Below are 23872 nucleotides of genomic sequence, written 5' to 3'. Positions count from 1 at the left end.
TGGGTGAGAGAGCACATGTTAGGGTACTGTTAGCTTTCTTAAAGAACACAGGGGTTTTTTTAGGGTATGATTGAAATGCAGGGATAAGGTACAAGGGTGATGGTTAGAGTGCTTGTTTTTGTTTGTAGTTGTATTTTTTTATTTTATTATTATTTTTGTTAGATTTTGTTTGTTTTGTTCTGTTTTGTTTTGGGGTAAATAGTGTAAGTCTATTGGCTGATTCACACTCCGGAGCAGAAGGTGGCGGTAATGTACCAATAAACTGGATGACAACCTCCGTAAAACCAGAAGAGGAAGAAGAGAAGCACAGTAGGTGGCAATAATGCTCCATCTGGTTGTAATTCGCTATTGACACCGAAGAAGAAGAAACTGCTGCAACAGCAGTAGAATCAGTTGTAGCCTCCGCAGCAGTAGCATCACAGAGAGCCGGTCCATAGTTCTCCTAGGATTTCCGCATTATATTATCAAAACGTCGTACGCAATGAGGTAATTATATTTCCATTTTTAACATTGAATTCCGTTGTTTTAGTCTTTTACAACCAAAGTGTTGACCGTAGTCGTCAGCTAGTCCTTACCCTAGCTAACTTGAAGCTAGCAGCGTGCATTGTTTGCACGCTGGTACTACTAGCTAACGTGTTGAAGAGGTAAGTTAGCCAATTTATTAGCGTTATTTATTACTATGTGCCATCACCGTGAAGCGTATATATAGTTTCATTCCTTTACTTTGACAGAGGTTAAGATAAATTCAAAGACTTCACAGTAGGCTGACGTTAGCTAAAATTGCCTAGCCAAGAAGCTACATGAATGAATGAATGACATATTCCGATGTGGATGGGAAAGAAGCAGTCGATGCGTTATTTTAGTGAGATAACAGCCATTTACGCTATGGGATTACGTAGTGCCCTAATGAGTTGCCACGGAATCATTGCTGTTAACGCTAGCTTTGATTTGTAAATGTAAATGAGAAGATCCGAGCTATCATTGTGTTTTGTGTTCGTGTCCAGAGGGGACCGCGGCCGTGGCCGGGGAGGCCGCTTCGGCTCCCGTGGAGGTCTGGTCCAGGGGTAAGTTCGCTTTCATTTACTAACTTCTTATAGGCGTCATATAATTCAGTTTTAAACATATAGTTAACGCAGCTAACTACACACCTTCAGGATCGTTGTCCCGTTTGCCACAGCAGCTCTGCATAGACATCATTTATCTTGTGTGCCATGAATGTGAAAACAGATGTCCTTCCTGGAGCAATAAAGACTATCTAACATGTTAACATGATAAACTCTGCCATATGCCAAAGACATTTTATTTCCCTCAAGTCATTTAATACAGACTTCACTGCTAATTCCTTAACTTCTATTAGACTTTAAGGATACCTAAACATCATCAGGTATGTTTGACTGCTGAAAAACTATGAATATAGAGTCGACTAACACTCCCTGATTCTGTTGCCTAGTTGATCATTTGATTTAATCGCTTCAGTAAACAGTTTAAAATAATCACTTTAAACCTTGTGTTTACCAGAGATGTGCTCAGAAATAAGTCATTCATTAATAAAGCATTTAAAAACTATGACCCGACCAAAGAGATCTTACTTGACTAAAACAGTTATTTGACCACTCGACTACAAGGGGTCAGGCCTAATAATGATCATATTTAGTTTGATATAATTGTCTCTACAAATGTTTAAGCAAAACGAGATTTAATAAAACAGCTTTCAACCACTAGCAGCACTTCAGAGACAATTTCCACCTGCAGAATGTTGTTGGTGATGAAACACGTTTTTAATCACCAAAATAGCTCTGTGTACACACGTCTGTGTACACGGATACAGATCAGATTACAGGAGATACGATCAGATCGCAATAAAAAACATTCACAAAATTGATGGTGATGAATTTCCATTATTGGGACAATCCTAAATATTGTCATGAGTAACTTGAGAAAGCTGTCTAGCTCGCTGTCATGGTAGAGAATGTATTTATGCAGCATTGTCATTCAAAGTGTCTCCGTCCATCCGTATCATTTACAACTTATAATTACCATATTTATTTATGTCCCACGAAAATAATGTCACTTATAATGTCACGTGATTGCTGTATGTTTTAGTTACATTTTAAGAGTTTTAAGCATATTTTAATGATAATTGGGATAATATCGTTAAGCACAAATATTTTGGCCACATGATCGTTTATAAATGTTCATATCATCCCATGTCTTATCTGTTTAATCAAAACCCATATGAAAAACGGTCACACTGAGCCCAGTTTAAAATGAATTCTTAGATGTCTTAAGTCCTGATTTATTCTCAGCCAGACTTTGTCAGAAGTATTATGAACATATTGAAACTTGAGCATTCGGAATGAAACAGAATCGTGTTGTTATTGATATGTTGTGACAGTAATGACGACAACTTTGATCAATATCACCTACCACTAATTTGGTACCATCCATCCAACTTGATGTCCCAAATGATTTCCATCAGATATTCCTTTTATGGCCACTGATTGAAGTTATTATCACGAAACTACAAACTGTTGATCTTTTCTAAATTCCTGTTTAGGTACCGTCCATTTGTCCCACACATCCCATTTGATTTCTATGTGGTGAGTAAAAAACCTTGGATTGGGGGGGGGCCTCAACATGTGACTGCCGTATGCTTTAAAGAGCAACGTTCCATCAGGCTAGAAAGCTGTTTCACTGCACTCGCTGGTTGAAAGCTTCACCTCTGACTGCAGCCAGCATCACTTTGAGAAGTGTGCTCTGTTGCTCCTGTAATCTCATCCAGCAGTGATGTCACAGGGTCCTGGAGTACACCTGTACATCATTACAGGAAGATGAGATGTTTTTCAGAAGGTGTTGAAGGTACAATGTGTAATCACTAGCCACATGCTCCAAAGAAATAGGGTGTAGTATTTTACCCTGACTACTGGGTCCATACAATCTACATCTTTGAGCTGCCCTCCACCAAAGAAATTCTTAGTCGACTTAACACTCTTCCGATTTTGTCGACTAATCAGTTGGTTGATTTAATTTCCAGATCTGTAAAACTGAGACAAAGGCTTACACACCACCACAACCTGTTTCCACACGTCTCTGCTCTGAAGATCAGTCACTGTGTTGTGTTTATTCATACAAACATCCAACACCCTAGGTGCAACGACATTGACTGCAAATGTAACACTTGGCTCACACAGGGAGGCTACAGGCTAGGCTACCCTTTGACCTGTGTCTTGGCCTCTCATTGACTGTAGCTGCTTGACAGAGCCAGATATTTAGAATGCTAGATATCTGGAATGCGCCTGCGAGGCACCAGCAAGACTCTCGGCTCGCGTCTTTGGAGTCACAGATGGCGCCCGCGCCCCGATATGTGTGATTTGCCTCCTATCTGGACTACTGTCCTGTAGTTCAAACGGCCTGCCAGCGTAAAATCAGGCCTGAAGTTGTGTGGCGTGAACTAGGCATTAGTTTACTAATTGACTAAGAGGCGGATCTTCAGATCATGGGTGTATTGTTGACACAGACTGGACCCTACAGTGACTCGACACAATACATGGATGTCTTTCCCCTGACGTGAACACCGTAACCTCTCAACATTCTGATGATGAGGTCTGAAAATCTGGCCAGATCTTCCACATTGTACCTTTTTAAAGTTATGTCCTTACATACGTTCTGTCTGTGTGATTACTGCAAAGAACTATGCTGTGTTTTTATCAGGAAAACACTATTTTCAATGTTGCAATGTCCGCAACAAAGTTATTGTTATTGTTGGTGGTATTATTAAGTACTCGTATCGGTACCGTGTCGGCAAGTAAAATCTCGGTCTGAAAAAAGTGATGCATCTCTACAGTTTGGTTTTCTGATTGTCGGAAAGCTAACAAACAAGGTTATCCATCATTTCACACTTTTTGTTCCAAAATAGTACAAATTAAAATACGTCGATTTGTATTTCTTGGCACCGTCAACGGGCAATGTCGGAGGCATAATGTTCTCGGGTTGTCTGTCCGGTCTCTTCTCGTCAGCACAACATGTCACTTGGAGGTCATTTCTTCAAATTTGGCAAAAAACCTCCACCCGGACTCTTAGAGATGTTGGTGGTCACGGTGACTGTGAACTGACATCCGTACTATCGCTTGAAAGTGATATCTCAGGGCTGCTAGAAACGTGGCACAAACATCCACCTGGACTCGATGAACTGATGGGGAGGTCAAGGTCACTGAGAATTCATATGCTAATTATGACAATTTCACACATGTCTAATAGGATAAAGTGATGACATTTTGGACCGACATATCAAGTTTATAATCGCCTATCACAGATATTTAATATATAATCGGTTTAGCTATGATATGAATGCTTTGTTTATTATAGAACATAATACAGTAAAAGCTGCTTGAGGCGGCATACTATAGTTTGTCTAGCCGAGCGCACTCTGATTGTAAATATTACAATAGGAGAGACTCGTGTCCGCTGTCTGCAGTGTGAACCCTGCAGCATCCAACACAGGGAGCCGTCCTCAATGACTGATAACACAAAGTAACATTTGCATTTTGGAACATAATACTAGAAACATAACAAACTATAACAGGGTGACAGTGTAGAGCAGGGTCGTCCTTCAGTCAGAGGATCGGCGGTTTGATCCCCGGCTCCACTAGTCCATGTCCAACAGATTCTCCTGCAGGCTGTTCCAGCAGCGTATCAGTGTTGGAGTCCTGGTGGTCAGGTGGCACCTTGCATGGCAGCCCCTGCCCTCAGTGTAGAAATGCGTGTGCAAATGTGTGTGTTGACATGTCGTATCAAGTGCTTTGAGTGGTCGGAAGACTATAAAGGCGCTCAATCCTCCCGGGTCAGGTTCTGTATTTTGCGTCGTTCATTTATTTCATTTGGTAGTTCAGAGGCGTGAGAAGATATTAACAAGCGTATTAGATTTGAATCACTTTAAATAGGCCTATGTCTAATTCCAATATTAAAATGATGGGTGATAATAGATGGTACCCTGAGAAGTACAAAAGCTGCAAAGCGTTCCAGAACCTATCCCTCCACATGAAAGACTTCAGTGGAGTAAGTTTGAAAAATGAGTTTCTTTTTTGACTAAATTTGTGTGTTTGAGTAATTAAAGCCAGATTATAGAGAAAGATCTTAAGTAATAAGCCCAACCTTTTATTATTAACGAGTACTAGAATACTATGTTGTATTCTCTGTAACTAAACAACCAATCAACGTCCTGTTTCCTGTTTGCCCAGTGTCGTTTATTCTCATGTGATATTCGTTTTCAGGCGTGTTGGTATGGACTGAAGCCTAAAACCGCACCAAACCTTTATTTAAGCCCTGTACTGCCCTCTGCTTTTTTGCTAATTAAAAGTAAGGCCAACATTTTAGATATGTATTTATTTTACATCAAACTTAAAATTGTGGATAACCTTGTTAGTTGGAGAACCATACTGATTATTTTGAAAGAAGATATGTGTCTTACGGTGGGATGGTTACTCAATATGGGTCAACTGTGGGGGTTAGGCCCTCTCACACATGGGGACGGTCCCAGTCGGGTCCCAGTACTGAAGGAGGATGTTGTTTATTGCAAGTGTGAGATGGCCTTCCCCAGAGTGAAGCCGGCACCGGATGAGACTGCTTTCAGTGAGTGTCTGCTGAAAAGAAACCAGGACCTGAGCCCCACACCTGCAGAACAGGTGAGTCCCCCAACCTGCCTCACCTGTTTCTCTTCATGCAGTGTGTTGCTTACGTTCACTGATGGAATGTGTATTACTTTCTTCCTGCATTTAGTCCTCCATCTTGTCTCTGGTCACAAAGATCAACAATGTCATCGACAACCTGATTGTTGCACCGGGCAACTTTGAAGTGGTGAGCGGTTGTTCTTTCACTGCACCATGTAACACCTGAATGAGTCTGTGATGAGCACAGAAGCTTTCAATGAACATACCCGCTCAGAGTTTAACAATGTATCAATGTGAACTAAATTCAAGACTATACAGCATTATAAGACTAAACATTGAATGTGACATTAAGTATATAAAAATAACGTAGTTCAGTGCAAATATGTTCAGATTAGACTGTTGATCTTCTGTTTGACTAAATCTGAGGTTTTCAAAATGAGTAATGAATACAGTAATAATGTTGTGCCCGTGTTTGTCACAGCAAATTGAAGAGGTGCGTCAGGTGGGCTCTTACAAGAAGGGCACCATGACGACGGGACACAATGTGGCTGACCTGGTTGTTATCCTCAAGATCCTCCCTACACGTGAGTGATTAGACTTCATGATCCAAAGACCTGCTGCTACTGTACTGATTGGTTTATAACCTTTGAAGGCTTCTGGATGTGACTCAGATATCATATGGAGGGGTTAGCAGACAGTCAGGCAGTGAGGGGACTGTTCATAGAATCTGGTTGTGTTCAGAGCCTCGGATTCACAACGCTCCATCCGTTTCCATAAGACGAGCTGCATCCTTTTGAGACCTGGATTGTAAAGGGGTTTGTCTTTCTGCTAGGACCATGTCCCCACTGACATGCCGATCCCTTACTGGGACTGGGTACAGTTTAAGATGCGTCAGTACTAGTGCTGATACAATACCTGACTTTAACTACTGATACCAAAATGCCTTATTTTGAGAAGTGCAGTATGAACATGTTGTTCTACGGAGCTTTTTGTCCGTTTAACAAAAGAAGTCAAAGATCATAAATGATAAGAGCAGCAATGTGTAACTGTTATTCTCTGGTTAAACAAGACTGTAAATCTGACCAGACATTTGATTCCAGCTTTGGGGATTTGACAGTTTTCCCGTTTAGATTTTTAGGACAAAACGTGAGTTGGTCACTGGATGTCGACAGCCTTTGGATCAGCCATCCTGACAGCGGGGCTTCATTCAGAGCCATTTGTGATGATGACTTTTTCTTTTACAGTGGAGGCAGTTGCTGCTCTCGGCAACAAAGTAGTGGAGACCCTTCGCACACAGGACGCCACTGAAGGTAAGTCACCAAGGGACTGTTTGGATAAATAGATGTGCGCTTTAAAGTTTCTAAATTCTGAGTGTATGTAGTGCCGACGTGAGCCGAAGGCTAGCAGCTAACAAGGGCAACCGAGCTAACAGTGCCAACTTGAGGGGGAACCGGAGGGTGGGCTCCACACATCTTGTTGTTCAATGCGGGACTCCCGACAGTTTGTGAGACCGAGTTTAGTTGCAGGCTGTTCTGTGAAACTAACCAAGCCAGCTGTACCATTGCTAATGTGCTGTGTATCTGCTGCTTTCAGTGCTGTCCATGCTGACCAATGAGACGGGCTTTGAGATCAGTTCAGCTGATGCCACTGTCAAGATCCTCATCACCACCGTCCCTCCCAACCTGCGCAAGCTGGACCCCGAGCTGCACTGTAAGAGCGAGCACACGCACACACACACACACACACACACACACACACACACACACACACACACACACAGCATTTAACCCCGTAGCTCAGGAGTTAACACACCCACCATGAGCTCTAGTCGAGTCGGGGCCCTCATTTACTGTCTTCTCTCTGCACTCTGTGATAAAGGTATAGAGATGCCTTTTAAAAGATGATATTTCAAAAGAAATGCGTTTTTGTTTGTTCTTTGTATTGGACCTTTGGTTTTAGATCATTATGTGCTATTTAAAGGGGAAACAAAGTCTGCTTTCTCGCAGTGATAGTTGACTCCTTCAGCTGCAGGTTTCTTTCCATGTCGGTGTGTCACTATGGTATAAGTACTGACGGTACTGTTACCCTCTTTGGTTTACTACATTTAGTCAAAGCCTTTCTGCCCTAAAAGTAGCTTCTGAACAGAAACCATATCATCAGACCTCATTGTGATTCTGAAGATAGATCAAGGATTACTCATCCTTAGCTTCTCTCCAAAACCTTTTTGTGTGATTTAATCCTCAACAAATTTCATACAAGGTTTGGGTCCAAAGTTTTTCCTCTTTCTTTTAGTTCTGATAAGTCATTCCATGTTACCACAATTTATAATAGAATTTGTGAGGATAGAACCTACTCTCTGTGTGTGTGTGTGTGTGTGTGTGTGTGTGTGTGTGTGTGTGTGTGTGTGTGTGTGTGTGTGTGTGTGTGTGTGTGTGTGTGTGTGTGTGTGTGTGTGTGTGTGTGTGTGTGTGTGTGTGTGTGTGTGTCCCAATTGATGCTCACTATGAGCTATCAGGTGCCTGGTTCAACTCCAGATGGTGATCCTAGGGTTAATTCTTTTTGTTTTTTCCTTCAGTGGACATCAAAGTGCTGCAGAGTGCTCTTGCTGCCATCCGCCATGCCCGCTGGTTTGAGGAGAACGCCTCTCAGTCAACGTGAGGAAGTCTCCTTCAGCTCCGTCAGGCTTGCTGTTCTCTTTTATGCATAGGCATGACCACACAATATGCTCCCATGAATTTATTGGATTATTCCATGTTTATAATCTTCAGGGTCAAAGTGCTGATTCGCCTGCTGAAGGACCTGAGGCTGCGCTTCCCTGGTTTTGAACCCCTCACTCCCTGGATCCTGGACCTGCTGGTAAGACCACAAGTCTGCTGCTTAACACCCGAGTCCAGATGTTGGACCACACACCACTGCCAGATTTAAAACAAAGAACAAAAGCATGTAATTGCATGTCCAGCTCAAGCCTTGAATGATATTCTGGGTACGTGTTTTACCAGAGATGAGGTCATATGTCCATTGTGTTCCAGGGCCACTCTGCGGTGATGAACAACCCGTCCAGGCAGCCCCTGTCCCTGAATGTGGCCTATAGGTTGGTTTCTACTCGCTTCAGCGTTCACCTGGACACCATCACTTTAGATCACATTGTTTTCACATTTGTGTTGGACTCGTGTGTTTTGAAGGCGCTGCCTGCAGATGCTAGCTGCTGGTCTCTTTCTGCCCGGCTCTGTGGGCATCACTGACCCGTGTGAGAGTGGAAACTTCAGAGTGCACACAGTCATGACTCTGGAACAACAGGTAGGTCTGACTGCAGCTTGGTCATTCAACTCCTTAAGATGTTGGAGAGCGTCATCTATTTTAATGAACACGATGACGGTGTGCTAACGTGTGTGTGTGTGTGTGTGTGTGTGTGTGTGTGTGTGTGTGTGTGTGTGTGTGTGTGTGTGTGTGTGTGTGTGTGTGTGTGTGTGTGTGTGTGTGTGTGTGTGTGTGTGTGTGTGTGTGTGTGTGTGTGTGTGTGTGTGTGTAGGACATGGTGTGCTTCACAGCTCAGACTCTGGTGAGGGTGCTCTCTCACGGAGGTTACAGGAAGGTCCTTGGCCTCGAGGGAGATGCCAGCTGTAAGATCATTTCCTTCTCTTCCTGTTTACAAACTCATCACCACAATGTCAGGTTAAAGTGCTTACATTTCCAAAACCTTTTCTTACCACACACCTTGACAGCCATTAATACCACTAACCCAGACTACACAAACGTAGTTCTACAAGTACAGAGAATACAACGCGGGTTAAAAGCACAAAGAAACGGTATAAACAATACAACGGTTCTGTTGGGATGCATTTTCCATCCAAAGCCATCAGCTGTCAGCGAGTGGCATTGATCAGTCACCTGGTTAGCCACACAGTGCCAGGGGCCCATACACAACACAGGCATACCCCTTTGCCATTTTTAACATGCTGGCACCTTATGTAGACTTCAGACCAATATTTTGGTTTCATTTGACTTCATACTGGTGTGAAATGATTCCTTTCAAGCAATCTATTAATCTATTGCTAATATGAGACTTCAGCAGTCCAAGTGGGAAGTAACAATGAATGTGGCCTTTTTTTCTGTGCATTTCTGTTTCTACATTCTCTAAACTGGTTTGTGATTCTACAAATTGTGCCTGCATTCACAGTAAAATAATAAATGATGTGTCTCTGTTGTTGCAGACTTGGCAACTGAGATGTCCACATGGGACGGTGTGATTGTCACTCCGTCAGAGAAGGCCTATGAGAAACCTCCAGAGAGAAAGGAGGAGGAAGACGAAGCTCTGGAGGAGGGAGGAGATGGAGAGGATGAGAGTATGGAGACCCAGGACTGATGGCTTCAGGTGAGCATCTCCACATTCACAGAGCTTTAGCAATTCATAGTTTCAGCCATGCAAACTCATCACCTTTGGGCTTAATTCAAGCAGATCCGATTAGTTTTTCCAAATAGCTTTTGGATAATATGCACTGATTGGCCACAGGTTTGTCTGTGACCGGACGACCCGTCTCAAAGCTCATACATTATGTCAATTAAATTCAAATGAACATAGGTCTATCAGGCCTGAGTAGTACAGGTTTTGAGATCAACCACAATACAGCGGTTCATGTAAATATACCATAACCGGTTCACTAACCCACTTCTCTGCTCTTTCCACAGTCTAAGCTTACCACCAACAAGCCAAGTTGAAGAAATCCTCTCAGCTGGTGTGTACCTGAACAGAAACGCCAGCCGGGAACATGTTCCACCCGAAGGTCCCTGGTCCCGACTGGCCTCATTTCTCATCAGTTTTTATTGTTGTTTTTACTTTTGTTTGGTTTTTACTTCCTCGTTGCAATAGTAACATCCTGAATTAAATGTTGTTTTTGTTTTTTATTTAGCTCGAGTCTTGTTCTTTGAGCCAAAATGAAAGTAGATCAAACTGTCCCGCTCTCAGCAGCAACAATCAACAAAACGAGAGGATTGCAGCACACACACACATGTAGATGAGTGTAAATGTCTGACAACATACGTACATGTTTACTGATGGAAAGTGACATGGCTGAATGTTTTATTAGTCGTTGGGTCCAGTCTGCATGGTAACATAATACAGGCAGGGCTAGATGAACTATAAATCCCAAAAGTTACAGCGTTGATTAGTGAGCTACACATTTTACAACCTAGCATCTGAAATAGACATCTCACCTCACATACAGACTAAACGGGTGTCCACTCTCTTCACACCAACACTCTACCTTGTGTGCAAGTATTGTCAAAAAGATGTTCATCCTGATCATGTGTCTCCTTAAACCTGCTCACTGTAATCTCAAACAGCATATCCACTCTGGCTCACAATCCTGCTTGCCCTTCACAATGTGCTTTGCTGCCACTGAGTGGCCAAACGCTCGCTAGCTGCTATGACTGGGTAAGCTGTGACGTCAGGAGGAAAACAAATGGATGCTTATTATTATTATTATGACGGGCCAGACGCAAATGAGTTTTTTCTATGATGGCCAAGTTATCACCCCCCTTAACCTCTTATTGGTTTGTACTCCTTTGGGCTGCTCAATTTAAAAACATTTTATTGCAAATATTTTGACTGATATTGCGATTGATTGAATGACGACCCGCCTTACAAAGGCAGAGTAAGGCGGGTCACCAGACACGACGACGGTGCATTCTGCCAGCAGCAACCGGACATCCAGGCCCATTCCATAAAGAGAGCGACATGATGAACACAGGCAGGGGAGCTGCCATCAAGTTCACTAAATGTGTGTGTCTAAACACTGATTGGCTAATAGAAACCCAATATATATATTTACATATATATGGTATTCACATATATATAAAAATATATATACATATATATATATATATATACACACATATATATATGCATTATATTTTTGGCAATTGTAATAACTATTTCTGCAGTTATTCTATTGGCTGATGAAATTATGATTGGTTGTTGTTGAAATCAATCGTTTTGGAAGCATTCAGCCCGATTGCTGTAAATATTGCAATGGCTCCCGTAGCGCTGCATGATGGGTGCGTTGGCACGGTTGGCACTGGATTACAGGAATGGAACAATTAGGAGGGAATGAGTATTTGGGGACCACATCACACACAAGCACCTTGATTTTTGTGTCCGAAAAATTCAATTGCTAGATGCTGGACCAGAAACCCGTGGAGTGAGTCGTCGCTGCGGGGGACGAGTGGAGCAGCTGCAGAAAGCCATTTGAGCTCAGATAAAGCCCCACATCACCATGGTACTCTGTGTATTGTGGCCTGTTACAGACTTCACTGGAAGGAAACCGTATGTCAGGGTTTATCAAGTTGTATTAATTAGTTTGTATTTTACTGATGTGCTTTGTTCCCTCCTTGTATGCCTCTAAGAAGACATCGGATGAGTTTTTATTTTCAAAATCCTTCCTGTAAATACTTGATCTCAGGGGAGAGGACGATGCAGCGCTGTGATGTGTAGAAGTCTATCATGGATGAGGGCTAGCTTTATGCATGCACTGCTACACTGCTGGCTCACAACTTTTCTTCCATCTGAAGCCGTAACCTTGATCAGTTCAAACATGCAGGTCAGTAATCAGCTGCGAGCTGATAATTAGTGTAAGCAGTATGTGATGCAGAGTGGAAAAAGCTGTTTGAGGATTTCAATGCGCTGCCACTATTCCAAGTCGTGTTTACAGCAGCTGCTGTCTTTACAGAATAATCTGTGTGCTAGATTCTCAACTCTGTCCGCCTTGTGGTTCCATCCCCACTTTGGATCTGGGTTCATGGCTTGAGTTTGAGCCAGGGGTGGACCATGGTGAGGATGGAGAGGACAGAGGAGGCCAGGCCACAGGCCCCGACAAAGCCTGGCCCTGTGGGGTAAATCCCTAGCCGGTCTAAAGGGATGAAGATATCACAACTGTTCTTCACCAGGTCCAACAGCAGCGGCGGGTTGCTGTACAGCACCGTCACCAGCAGGTGGAGCTGTCGGCGAATCCATGCTGAAGTGGCAGGTGTGGAGGGGGAGGACAAGTGGTCTGCTGCCAGGGTTGTGCTGGGGTTGGGTGAGTGTGGGGCTTTGGAGGCTCTGTAAGGCCCTTCACACTCGATGAGTAGGTGGAGCTCGTACACATCTCGAGTCAGGTTGAGGATCAGAGCAAAGAGGTAGTACCTGCAGATGCAACAACACACTTTTACATACAGTCATTGTTTAGAAATGAGAAAGACATGGTGTTTTAAATCCTGATTTGATTTCTTTAAAAATCAATTTTATTGATTAAATCCATTTCAATCAAACATTTAGGAGTCTGCTATTTTAAATTATAACAAAATCACACGGTCTCTTAATCCTAGATCAGATTTCTACAGCTCAGATCCATCCATCCATCCATTTCCCTCCGCTTATCCGGGGTCGGGTCGCGGTGGCAGCAGGCCAAGCAGGCTGACCCAGACTTCCCTCTCGCCCGCAACATTTTCCAGCTCATACTGGGGGATCTGCCCTACAGCTGGCGTTCCCAGGCCGGCTGGGAGATATAATCCCTCCAGCGTGTTCTGGATCTCCCGGGGTCTCCTCCCAGTTGGACGTGCCCGGAAAACCTCCAGGAGGCATCCTAATTAGATGCCCGAATCACCTCAGCTGACTCCTTTCGATGCGAAGGAGTAGCGGCTCGACTCCAAGTTCCCTCCTGATGTCCGAGCTCCTTACCCTATCTCTAAGGCTGAGCCCGGCCACCTTGTCCTTTCGGTCACGACCCAGAATTCGTGACCATAGGTGAGGGTAGGAACGTAGACCGACCAGTAAATTGAGAGCTTTGCCTTCCGGCTCAGCTCTCTCAGCTCAGATCACTTTATTCAATTCTGTATTTTCAGCAAATATTATCTCATAAAGATATTGTGTAATTCCATTTAAAAAGCGTTGAATCAGCTTCAGTTTATTTTCTTTAACACAAAGATGGTTACTGATTATTTATATTTATTTAAAAAGGTGTTATAGATGCATTTGTCATTGAAACATACACAAAAAAGAAGGCGACTCACCTGAAAGATCTCTGACTCCATTTGTGCTGGTCCAGTTTGGAGATGAGGCCTGTTTTTCCAGCCCACAGGACGTTGTCACAGACAAAATACATGGCTCTGTTGAGGTGGCTGATGGTCAGGCACAGCCTCAGCACGCTGTCAGAAAGGTGTATCGCTCTCTTGGCAGCCTCCAGCGCCTCAACAGAGTTCCCCAGACGCAGCACTGTGGGACACATATGCACATTACCCACAACCCTTCAGCTTTGGTTCCGGGAAAACAACTCGACTGGCTACTCCACTCACACTTTCTTGTCATGCTCATGTGTGCTTCCAGCTGACTGACAGTCTTGAGAAGTTCAGCCGTGGCTCCGCCCTTCTGTAGAGTGTAGCCCAGCAGAGTGCAGGCATACTGGGCAGCCCTGTGAGTCACCATACAGATAAAGGGTTAATAGGCCATGCCAGTACATCTGCTGGTATCAGCTTGCTACCAATATGTTATGTATTGGTGTTGGTACAGAAATAGCAAACTAAGTTTGGTTTCATTTAGAAACAGTGTCTCCAGTACAGAGGTAGTTAGTTGGTTCTGTATCCTTTGAAAAATGCCTGTGTCTGGTGTCAGACTAATATGGTGATGTCTGTCAGTAAATGACAGATATCAAGCAGCAGAGTGCCCTACAGCTAAATCACCTGATAATCACTTTGCTTTTAGGCTGAACATACCTCGCTAATCTCACTTCTGGCTAGTTTATAAAACCCGAGGTCAGCCTGATTTAAACCTCCTTCATGAAACATAAGTGACTCCCTCAGGACCAGGCTAGTCTGGAGGCTAGCTTTCTATGCTAACTTCCCTCTCAAGGATTTAGTTGAGCCAAAGTCGAAGTAAAGGGGGCAAAACCTTCCAACAGAGTGAAGGGCTTCTCCCACAGCGCACTGAACCATAGAGCCACTGGCGACAGAAATAATCTTACAAATGAAATATATAAACCAAGTCAGAACAACTCAATTTCATTCTTTAATATCTGCATTATAGTAATGACAACAAACTAGCCACTGAATGATCATTATGCTAGCAGCGATGTAGTGTTAGCTAACAAGCGAACTACAACGAGTACTTTAAAGTTCACATTAACGTTTGTAGCTTACTTAAAGTGCGATTCAAATGTTATCGTTAAAGTTGTAACATTACCTGATGACTCTCTCCTTGGCTTGGCTCTGGGCGTTAAACCTCACCCATGAGTCCATGCTGGCTGGTTGTTCTCGGCCTGTAACCGCTGCTACTTCACTAGTTCGCCGTCAACCTGCTAACGTAACCTGCTGATGTCAGAAACTCTTGAGCTAACCACTAGTTAGCAGCTAGCTAGATTCTCTTATTTACTGTCAAAAGCAATATTTTGAGGAGAGCTTTTATCACAGAAGAGTTTAACTTGCAGTTTCGCTTTCCTTGCACACAACAGAATGTGTGACTGATGTATAAAGAGAACCCTGTTTATTTCTATCAAAGTTGCTCAATCGCGAGTGGCGCATGAAACAAAATAAGTTCGACTTCCGAGTATAGAACTACGGAAGCCCTTCTTCTTCTTCTTCTTCTTCTTCTTCTTCTTCTTCTTCTTCTTCTTCTTCTTTCAGTTGATTGGCGGACTAAAACCAACGTTTAAGGTGTATGCCACCATCTACTGTACCGGAGTGTGTAACATGACTGTCATTGAAACACAATAATAATGTTATTATTTGTAAAAAAATAAAAAAGATTAAAGTAACGTCATACAGAAGTTATATTCTGGATATTAAACCCGTTCCATTCATAAATGTCAATAAAGCCCTTTTAAGCTGAACTTGTTTGTCTCCTGTCTTGAACTTGCATTCATTTAAATGGCCATCAGGGTTGCAAAACAAGTCAGATTGTATAGAAGTCTATGAGAAAATGACTACTTCTCTCTTGATTTATTACCTCAGTAAACATTGTAAACATGAGTTTATGGTCTCAATCTCTAGTTTCAAGTCTTCTTCAATACAGCATGATGTTTAGTAAATGATGTTCCATTTAGAGTCAGACAGACCATAAAGCAGGGGGTGCTGTAGGGCGGGGCTACACAGTGATTGACAGGTCTCTACCAGAGACGTATACAGCGTCTCTACGTCACTGCTCCACAGTTCAAATATGGTCACTTATGTTCACTGGTGGTAATAAGTCAACATGGCAAAGACCACTTCTTATATCCATTCTATGGGCCCACAGAGCTCTTTAACTCCCCCGCCACATGAACAGAGAAAGGAAAATAACTCTGATTCGGCTATTAATGCCTTTACATTTTGGACCGAATAAATAAAAAAATAATAAATTCATAAATTACAGACACTCAATAAGAGTTTCAGAAATCTCTTTCCCAATGTATGTTTGCAGATGATGTTGATCTATTGGCTTCATCAGGCCGTGACATTCAGCACACACTGGGGCAGTTTGCAGTCAAGTGTGAAGCGGTCAGGATTACAGTTAGCACCTACAATTACAAAGCCTTGGCTCTTAATCAGAAAGTGGAGGATTCCTCAGCCCTGGGTGGGAGTGAGTGGCTGCCCCAAATGACAGAGTTCAAGTATCTCTGAGAGAAAACATTATTCACATAGTGCTTCTTTTCATCCAGTTTGCTGGGAACGCAGCTCAGAAGACTTTGATTGTGTGGAGGAAAAGCAAACCCTAGGTCAGTTTTACTAATTATCCAGTTTCTGACAATTCCACTAAGTAGAGTTTTATTGTGTGGAGTAAGCAGGAACATAGAATAGTGTTTCCGCTCAGTTTCGAACGGGGGACCTTTCGCGTGTGAAGCAAACGCGATAACCACTACACTACGGAAACCACTGAAAATTATTTTTATGCACGTGCCCAGACTCAATATACCATTCACACTTGACTGCAAACATTTCAGATGCCAGACGACATGATTTCCGAATGGATTCAGTCACAGCTGCTATGTCATTGAGTGACAGTAAATATCTACTACACTTAAAGCCTCCCATGTATAGCTTTAAGAGTTCCATTTAATGGCCGGAACAGCGCCACTTTTTTTTACCAGCCAAAAATGCTACTAGTGCAGTCCTCGTTAGTATAGTGGACAGTATCTCTGCTTGTCACGCGGGGAGACCAGGGTTCGATTCCCTGACGGTGAGTTTTCTACCAGCTGCTAGTAAGACAGCAGCCATTTAACAGAGACGATACATATTGAGCTTGTTCCTATTATCAGAGACAGCTTCACATTGACGATATGATCACCTACCTCAGCATGCATGAAAGGTTGCACATCAGAATGGATTACAATTACAAAGCCGTGGCTCTCAACCAGAAAGTGGAGGATTCCTCAGCCCTTGGTGGGAGTGAGTGGCTGCCCCAAATGACAGAGTTCAGGTATCTCTGAGAGAAAACATTATTCTTCCTCTGGTTTTTGGGTCTGCACAAAACTCACTATTGCTTCAGCTTTGACACTGTCAATTTCCATGGCTCCAGCGAGGAGATTTGTGAGGACAGGACTTTGGGTCTACTTTGTTGCCCCATGATGAGCTCTAGAACTACATTAAATCCAATCAATGGCCTTTCTATCTTTGAACGACTCACTAGGAACGGCACTCGAATAGACAGGTCTGGGTCATCGTTGCCTTGTAGGTTGACTATTACCTCAACCCATCCGTTGTAGGGTACTTCGTCCCCTGTGATGGCTAGCACATCCAGTTCCTTGTCAATGAGCTCACTGAGAGGTCGAATATCTTGACATGGTAAGTATTTCTCTTTCCAGGTACGATCAAGGATACTCACATTTGCTCCAGTGTCTAACACAGGGGTCCCCAAACTTTTTCCTGTGAGGGCCACATCACTGAACATATCGTTTGACCTAGGGCCTAGGTGAGCGACTGTTGCATCGTGCGCGCGGATCGGGGCGGAACACCGCCGTGCGCGATACAGAGAGCAGGGGACTTGAAAACGCGCGACCATGTAGTGACAGACATGACATGCCGGCGTGTAAATAAATTAAGCACAAGTACTCGTCCTTCAAGCTCCCGTCTCTCTACTCTTCTACTTCTTCTACTCTTCTACTTCTACAGGGTGCGCGCATGACAGCTCTCATCTCGTTCGCCCCCTGGTGGTTGGCTGATTCAGGAAGCGTTTGATTTGATATGTAGCAGAGCACGTATTTTAAACGTCAATATCGCAGACGATCATGCTCATTTAATCGTGGCAGCCAAAATCGTGATCGCGATTAAAATTCGATTAATTGTGCAGACTGAAAAAAAATCATAATGCGTCTCTGGTATTGTTCAGGGGGCCGGACCAAATGTGGAGGCGGGCCGCATCCGGCCCGCGGGCCGTAGTTTGGGGACCACTGGTCTAACAGAACGGTGACAGCATAGCCAGCCATGCTGCATCTTAGCAGGGATCTGCATCCTCTGAGTGGAGCTACTTTGTCTGTGGCTGGCTGTGTGTTGTTGGACAGCTGAGGGGAAGTGACTGAACTGACATCGACAGTTTTGGACGCCAGAACATCACTGTAAGGGGACTTGATCTTGAATGTGGTCACAGGTTGTCCCTCTTCCATGACTGAGGCCCGTTTCTAGACGGCTTTGGTTTCTTCAGGCAACCTACAGCACGATGACCTTCACTTCCACAAGCGAAACAATGGCTACAGTTAGGGCATCCAAAAGGTCTTTTTTTCCTCTGTGACATAGCTTTGTCAGTGGGGTACTTATACACAGGTGAGTATGGCTGTTCAGGCGCCTGAGTTTGTCTTCTAAGTTGTTTCAATTAATCTATGATCTGGTTCAAGACCTCGACCTTAGCTGTTAGTATCTGAATTGTCTTGTCTTTATTTTCAGTTTCAGTACTCTTATCACCTTTGTTTGTCTTTTCCGGTTCAGCATGAGTACTCTGAGCCTGAGTCACTTTGCGGATGGAGCTGCGACCCAGTCTGCGCTTCCTTTCACTTTCTTCATTGGTAGTTCTGATTACTTGCCTCAGTAGGGATTCATCAGACACGGTGGAGTCAGACAGAAGAGGTTTTAGATCTCACCTCACATCCTCATGTTGCTCACCCAGACCTTGGTAGATAGTGTTTAGGAACACACACTGTACTGTGGATGCATCATACTTAACCACAGAGTTAGATTGTCTGGATGTGAACATTATCTTCTGCTTTAGCCCAATTGTCCTGAATAAGAACTGCTGAGGTGTCTCATGTTCATGTTGTTTCGCACACATCAGTTCTTGAAATAGCTCTGTGCTGCCCCTCTCACCAAGATGAGATTGGAGGAAACTTTTCAGCTCTGTGATAGTCATTTCTTCTTTGTTTGTGAGCATATCTCTGAAGTTTCCCGGTTAGATTACGCGCAGGACACCTCTGATGATCTCATTCTCTGTGTGTCGCTCCCTCAGTCCCTCAACTACTTGTTTGCAGATACTGTTATAGCTCAAATCTGATGCAGTGTCCCCAATCTGCCCTCCATGTATTTTAAATTCCCTACGCTGTAGCAGTGGGAGATCCCTTAAGGCTATCATAGTTTCACCTGCATGAGTGGGCTGTTCTGTTCTGAACTGAGGTAGTAGTGAGGTGAGTGATCAATGTGTAGCCTACTGGTTTGGGTGGACTGTTTCTTGGTGCTGGAGTTAGGTAAGCGTGGGGGTGAGTGGACTGTGTTTAGCCTGCTGGGCTGGTTACAGTCCCTCAAACTAGGCAGCTGCTTGTCTGCAGTGTGTGTGGTAAGTGGGACATTTAACTGGAGGAGTTTGCTGTAAATCTCCTCATAACTGGACAGAAACTTCTGCATATCAAGCTCATTGGTATCAGTATTAGCAGTGGCTGTATCAGTGTGTGTGTGCCCCATGTGTGTCAGTGTTCACTCCAGTCACTTCATTTAGCATTGATCCAGAATACTCATTAGCAGTAGCTCTGTCAGTGGGTAATGGATGCATCATGGTCGGTGTGTTAATCTCCACCTCAGTATTAAACTGTTGAGTCTCTGGACTCTCGCTATGGTCTTCAATGATCTGATCTACTTTATTTTTCAGGTCCAGTAACCATGAAATACCCTCATCTTCTAACATCAATAGGGAGTTGCTAAACATATAAGGAGACAAATATTCAAAACAACTCTACTCATCATTTTAGTCCAACTTATCTTATTCAAGCTCATCAACTGGTCCAATGCTTTGAGTGAGCTCGAAGATCTCTTCAGATGTCAGGTTGTGGAATTCTTTATTGTCCAAACAAGTCTCTTTCTCTCGTTGTCAGACATTGTCGACACCCTGGGACTGTTGAGCTGCACTCTCTTGGCTTGGATTCCACTCTGCTGGTTCCCTCACCCTGGCAGTCGCACACTCGTAGTGCCCCTCGCTCTGGCAACGTGTCGTCACTCTTGCTCACGGTTCATGGATCACTGGATCAGCAGTTGTCGGACCCCCTTAGCACTGCCGATCCCGGACGAGACCCCAAAATCTGTTACAGGTCCCAGCATGAATGAGCCTGATGAACAGATGAACAGATGTATGCCTGAGAAAAACAGGAAATAATAAGACAAGCAAACGTGTGGCTTCTTCATTCAGTGTCTTCTCAAACTATTTGAAGACGCTGCACGCGCACATACAAGTCTCGGGTCGCGAGGCAGAACCACAGCGCTGCACTGCCACCTACTGGGCATAGATAGAAATACACTTCTAAAGGAAGTTTTAGGTTGGCAAATCACAGAAATTCGGTCAAATATCATGAATCAAATATTCATCAAATAACAAAAATGTGACCATACATTTTGTGTGCGTCACATATTCGTCTGTCAACACCGAGAGGGAAACACATGCATTTTCAAAGATGATCACTTAAATACTTTAACTTAACTTTAACACTTTCTTTGCGTGGAGTATATGGACTTCTTGTTGCTGTGCCACGACTAAATGTGTCCCAGCGCAACATAGGACGTAAAAATAGCTCCTATCACATATAAAACCAAACAAAAATCCATATTCATAAAAACAAGTTGTACAAATAATAATATATAAACAAGCATATTAAATAATTACATAAATAATATCTATGGCAGTTAAAGCTACTGCAGATGTAAAAACAAAAGCAGTTTACTTACCAAAGCTGCTGTTCACTATTTAAAGACAAAGTCCATCCTCCTTTCTTTGATAACGAGTTTAATGACGAGGTTGTACAGAACATCGGTGCAGTTCAGTTCCAGTAAGAAGTCCTTCTCGATTCATGGACAACAGTGATGACAGTCGAGCCTCTCCAGTTGTATTTCTTATACGTTTATTAAAATATTTAGAATACATGTATTGTATTTATGAAAACAATTAAATTATAAAATAGCTATAACTTTGTGATTCTGTCTAGGCCAGCAGAGAAGGCTTTGCTGGCCCTGACGGCCCACCACTTGTGGTGGATCCCCAGGAGTCGCTCCATGTCAAAGTTAATCCATATCGATGTGTCCTTTGGCAAGACACTCAACGCAAAATTGCAAGCTGTGCCTGCTGTGTGTGAATGGGTATGAATGTACCTATTATTGATAGTACATATTCAACTCCGAATCACTGCCGGTTGACTTTAGATCAAGTTGGTGTGAGACTTGATTTACATCGTGTGGCATCACTTGCCCCCCACTAGGTGGAGACAAACAGCCATGCCTGTTTCGGCTGATGCCAGATGCTGAGACAAGTAGGCTAATAACACACACAGTCAGTATGAATGTGGAAATGTTCTTATTCTTTTTGAAATTCAACACACTAAGAATATAGCTGTTTTTTGGGTTTAATTATATCAAAATTACACAATTTCATTCTATCAAATCTGAAAAGTGTATACGGTTTGTGTAGATTGAAAACGTGTCAGATGTTTCAAAATCCCCTAGAGAGGCAAATGTCTGCAATGATGTAAGCAGTGTCAACCTTTTCTGAGCCGCGGCACATTTTTTACATTAAAAAGATCCCGCGGCACACCAATAACCAAAAATGTTACGAAATGACACCTTTTAGCATAATACAGCATATATGCCATGGTGTCAAACTCAATCTCAGGGAGGGACAAAACAAAAAACTGGGACTCATTACACTGGAGGTCTATCAGCTCCATGTGGATGTGCACAGGTGCTCTTTCCACGTCAACAAAGGGATTGCTGAGCAGATGAAATTTAAATTTCTGAGCTGCAAAGTTGGCAAATCGCCGAGTGAACTCCGTGCCAAGTGCTCCCAGTTTATCAGCAACATGCGCAGTCGGGAACACAGCGGTGGAGACTTTTACTGCATCACACATGTTTGTGATCACACGTCCCTGAAGCTGGAGGTTTAGCTCAGTGAGATGCTTCGTTATGTTGCACAAAAAGCCAGCTAACATCACCACGTTTCGTCCCGGAGCTCTGTGGTGTGGCGGCCAGTTATGATAAACAATGATATTTTCTGGCGGGCCGTTGTACCGAGGGCCAGATACATGCTGACAATTTAATGACAAGTCTCTCAATGTGTTGATCCTTACGAGGCTTCTCATCTGGGTTATTTTGTCCAGGGCCCAGTTCAGAGTCTGCATTTTTACATTTCAAATATTTCTCCATCGCTGTTCATCTTGACACCACAACCTCTCCCGCCGTCATTTAATTCGTTTTAAATTAACAAGGTCATCATTACGCTACACACTGCCACCCACCGGCATGGAAGAGGATTATTACTTAGCCTTATAATCCCGAACAATGCACAATTGGGCGTCACGAGAGTGCTTTGCGAAAAAGAGCGTCATATAAATCACTTTTCTGAAACGAATATAATGAATTTCACCCACATGCTATATACCTATTTAACGACGAGATTCTGAGAAAAAATACAAATAAAGTCATTTTACTCACTCAAAACACAGTTATACACAAAGTAATATACAAACTACCAAGTTCTAGCACAATACCACGTATTTTTCGACGAGCTACAGCGAGCTACGCACTCCGAATGCAGATATCACAAAAAAAGAGACTGTCATGGCCGAATGATAGCTTAGCAAGCATGAGAATTCCACCCTGAATCCGCAGATTTCTTCCATATTTCTCTCCTTCAAACCGTTCAAACGTTACACCGTGGAACACACACAAGATCAACCAACCACAGAGCAAACAATTTGAAACGCGTCGTACCTTGAGCTGATTTTCTGGGCGAAAAACTCTGTAAATCCACTTAAATCCTTTTCCTACATATGAGCCCGGTCCCTCTCTTTCGTTTGAGAGTAAAATAGAGATAATCAATGCATATATGCATTGATAGTCCTCATTTTACTTTTCAGTGAATCATTTCGACGCTCGGTCTATTGCACAACTCTTTTGGAGTTTTAGTGGCTAAAAAGTCTGTCAATCACCTGACTGACCGGTCCACTGCATTCTACACTTATTTCCGCATTCTTAGACGTATCAAATGTGCAAATCGACCAATCATAGGCTTCGAAATCTGACAATACACAAACAGGGAGCTACTAAAAAATCACATAAAACACATAAATCAGGCCCCTGAGAGGTAAAAAATGGTTAAAAATGATACTAAACTGCTATAATAGATAGATTGAACCCTATTAGTGATAAAACAAGTGAAATATATAGTTATATAGTATATACAATTAGAATAGAACAGCTGGAAACCTGGTTCCAAAATTCGGAAAATTCAGAATTTTGGCTTGACCTGGCATGAACTCTCTGTACTCCAACCTCTATCAACTTGGCCTGCTTTACTTTATCAAAGCCAATTATTTTTTAAAAAGGACTGCTGACATGTGCTATGATTGTGGAGAGTTTTAGGCTTACTGCTGCATTATTTCAAAGACAAAAGTGCTTTTTTTTCCAGGCGAACCTGAACATTTTCAATTTGAGCTGTGTGCCATCTTCATTCAGCATTAACAAGTAACATATACACTGATATGTAGACATATTAACAAACCATCACAAGTGTTGGTGTTATAATTCCATTGAAATTATTCAAATAGACCTTGTAGTTAGAGAGATAAACCTCTTTAAGTATGGGTATGAAATTTTCGAGCAGAGGCCTCAAAATAGGCTTAGGGGTTAAGTCAGCCACTATATTGCAGCTCAGACGCTCAACAATGGCAAAGTATTTGCAACAACTAAATAATATTTTTTTGGACTCATTAACTGAAATTGGACATTTTCCCACGACACACCTG

At 43.0% G+C, this 23872-nt stretch overlaps 2 protein-coding genes across 2 annotated transcripts; one reads left to right on the top strand and one right to left on the bottom strand.

The window, feature by feature from the left end:
- Positions 1-355: 355 nt before the first annotated feature.
- On the top strand, positions 356-10566 carry ilf2 (interleukin enhancer binding factor 2). Its single transcript, XM_079176013.1, has 15 exons — positions 356-486; positions 1005-1064; positions 2558-2600; positions 5577-5681; positions 5776-5853; positions 6148-6250; positions 6911-6976; positions 7260-7376; positions 8242-8320; positions 8435-8522; positions 8696-8757; positions 8849-8963; positions 9196-9286; positions 9878-10038; positions 10353-10566. The coding sequence occupies exons 1-14, from the start codon at positions 482-484 to the stop codon at positions 10027-10029; spliced, it is 1164 nt and encodes a 387-aa protein (XP_079032139.1). The 5' UTR covers positions 356-481; the 3' UTR covers positions 10030-10038; positions 10353-10566.
- Positions 10567-10729: 163 nt separating this feature from the next.
- On the bottom strand, positions 10730-15253 carry pex11b (peroxisomal biogenesis factor 11 beta). Its single transcript, XM_079176014.1, has 4 exons — positions 14878-15253; positions 13995-14110; positions 13713-13914; positions 10730-12846 (listed from the first exon to the last, which is right to left on the bottom strand). Exons 1-4 carry the CDS (start codon positions 14931-14933, stop codon positions 12459-12461), a joined length of 762 nt encoding a protein of 253 aa, XP_079032140.1. The 5' UTR covers positions 14934-15253; the 3' UTR covers positions 10730-12458.
- Positions 15254-23872: the final 8619 nt, after the last annotated feature.

The sequence above is a fragment of the Pholis gunnellus genome (genome assembly GCF_910591455.1).
Source record: "Pholis gunnellus genome assembly, chromosome: 16".
NCBI classification, from domain to species: domain Eukaryota; kingdom Metazoa; phylum Chordata; class Actinopteri; order Perciformes; family Pholidae; genus Pholis; species Pholis gunnellus.
Note: the sequence above shows the minus strand (reverse complement) of the source record. Positions and strands in the feature narration are given on the sequence as shown.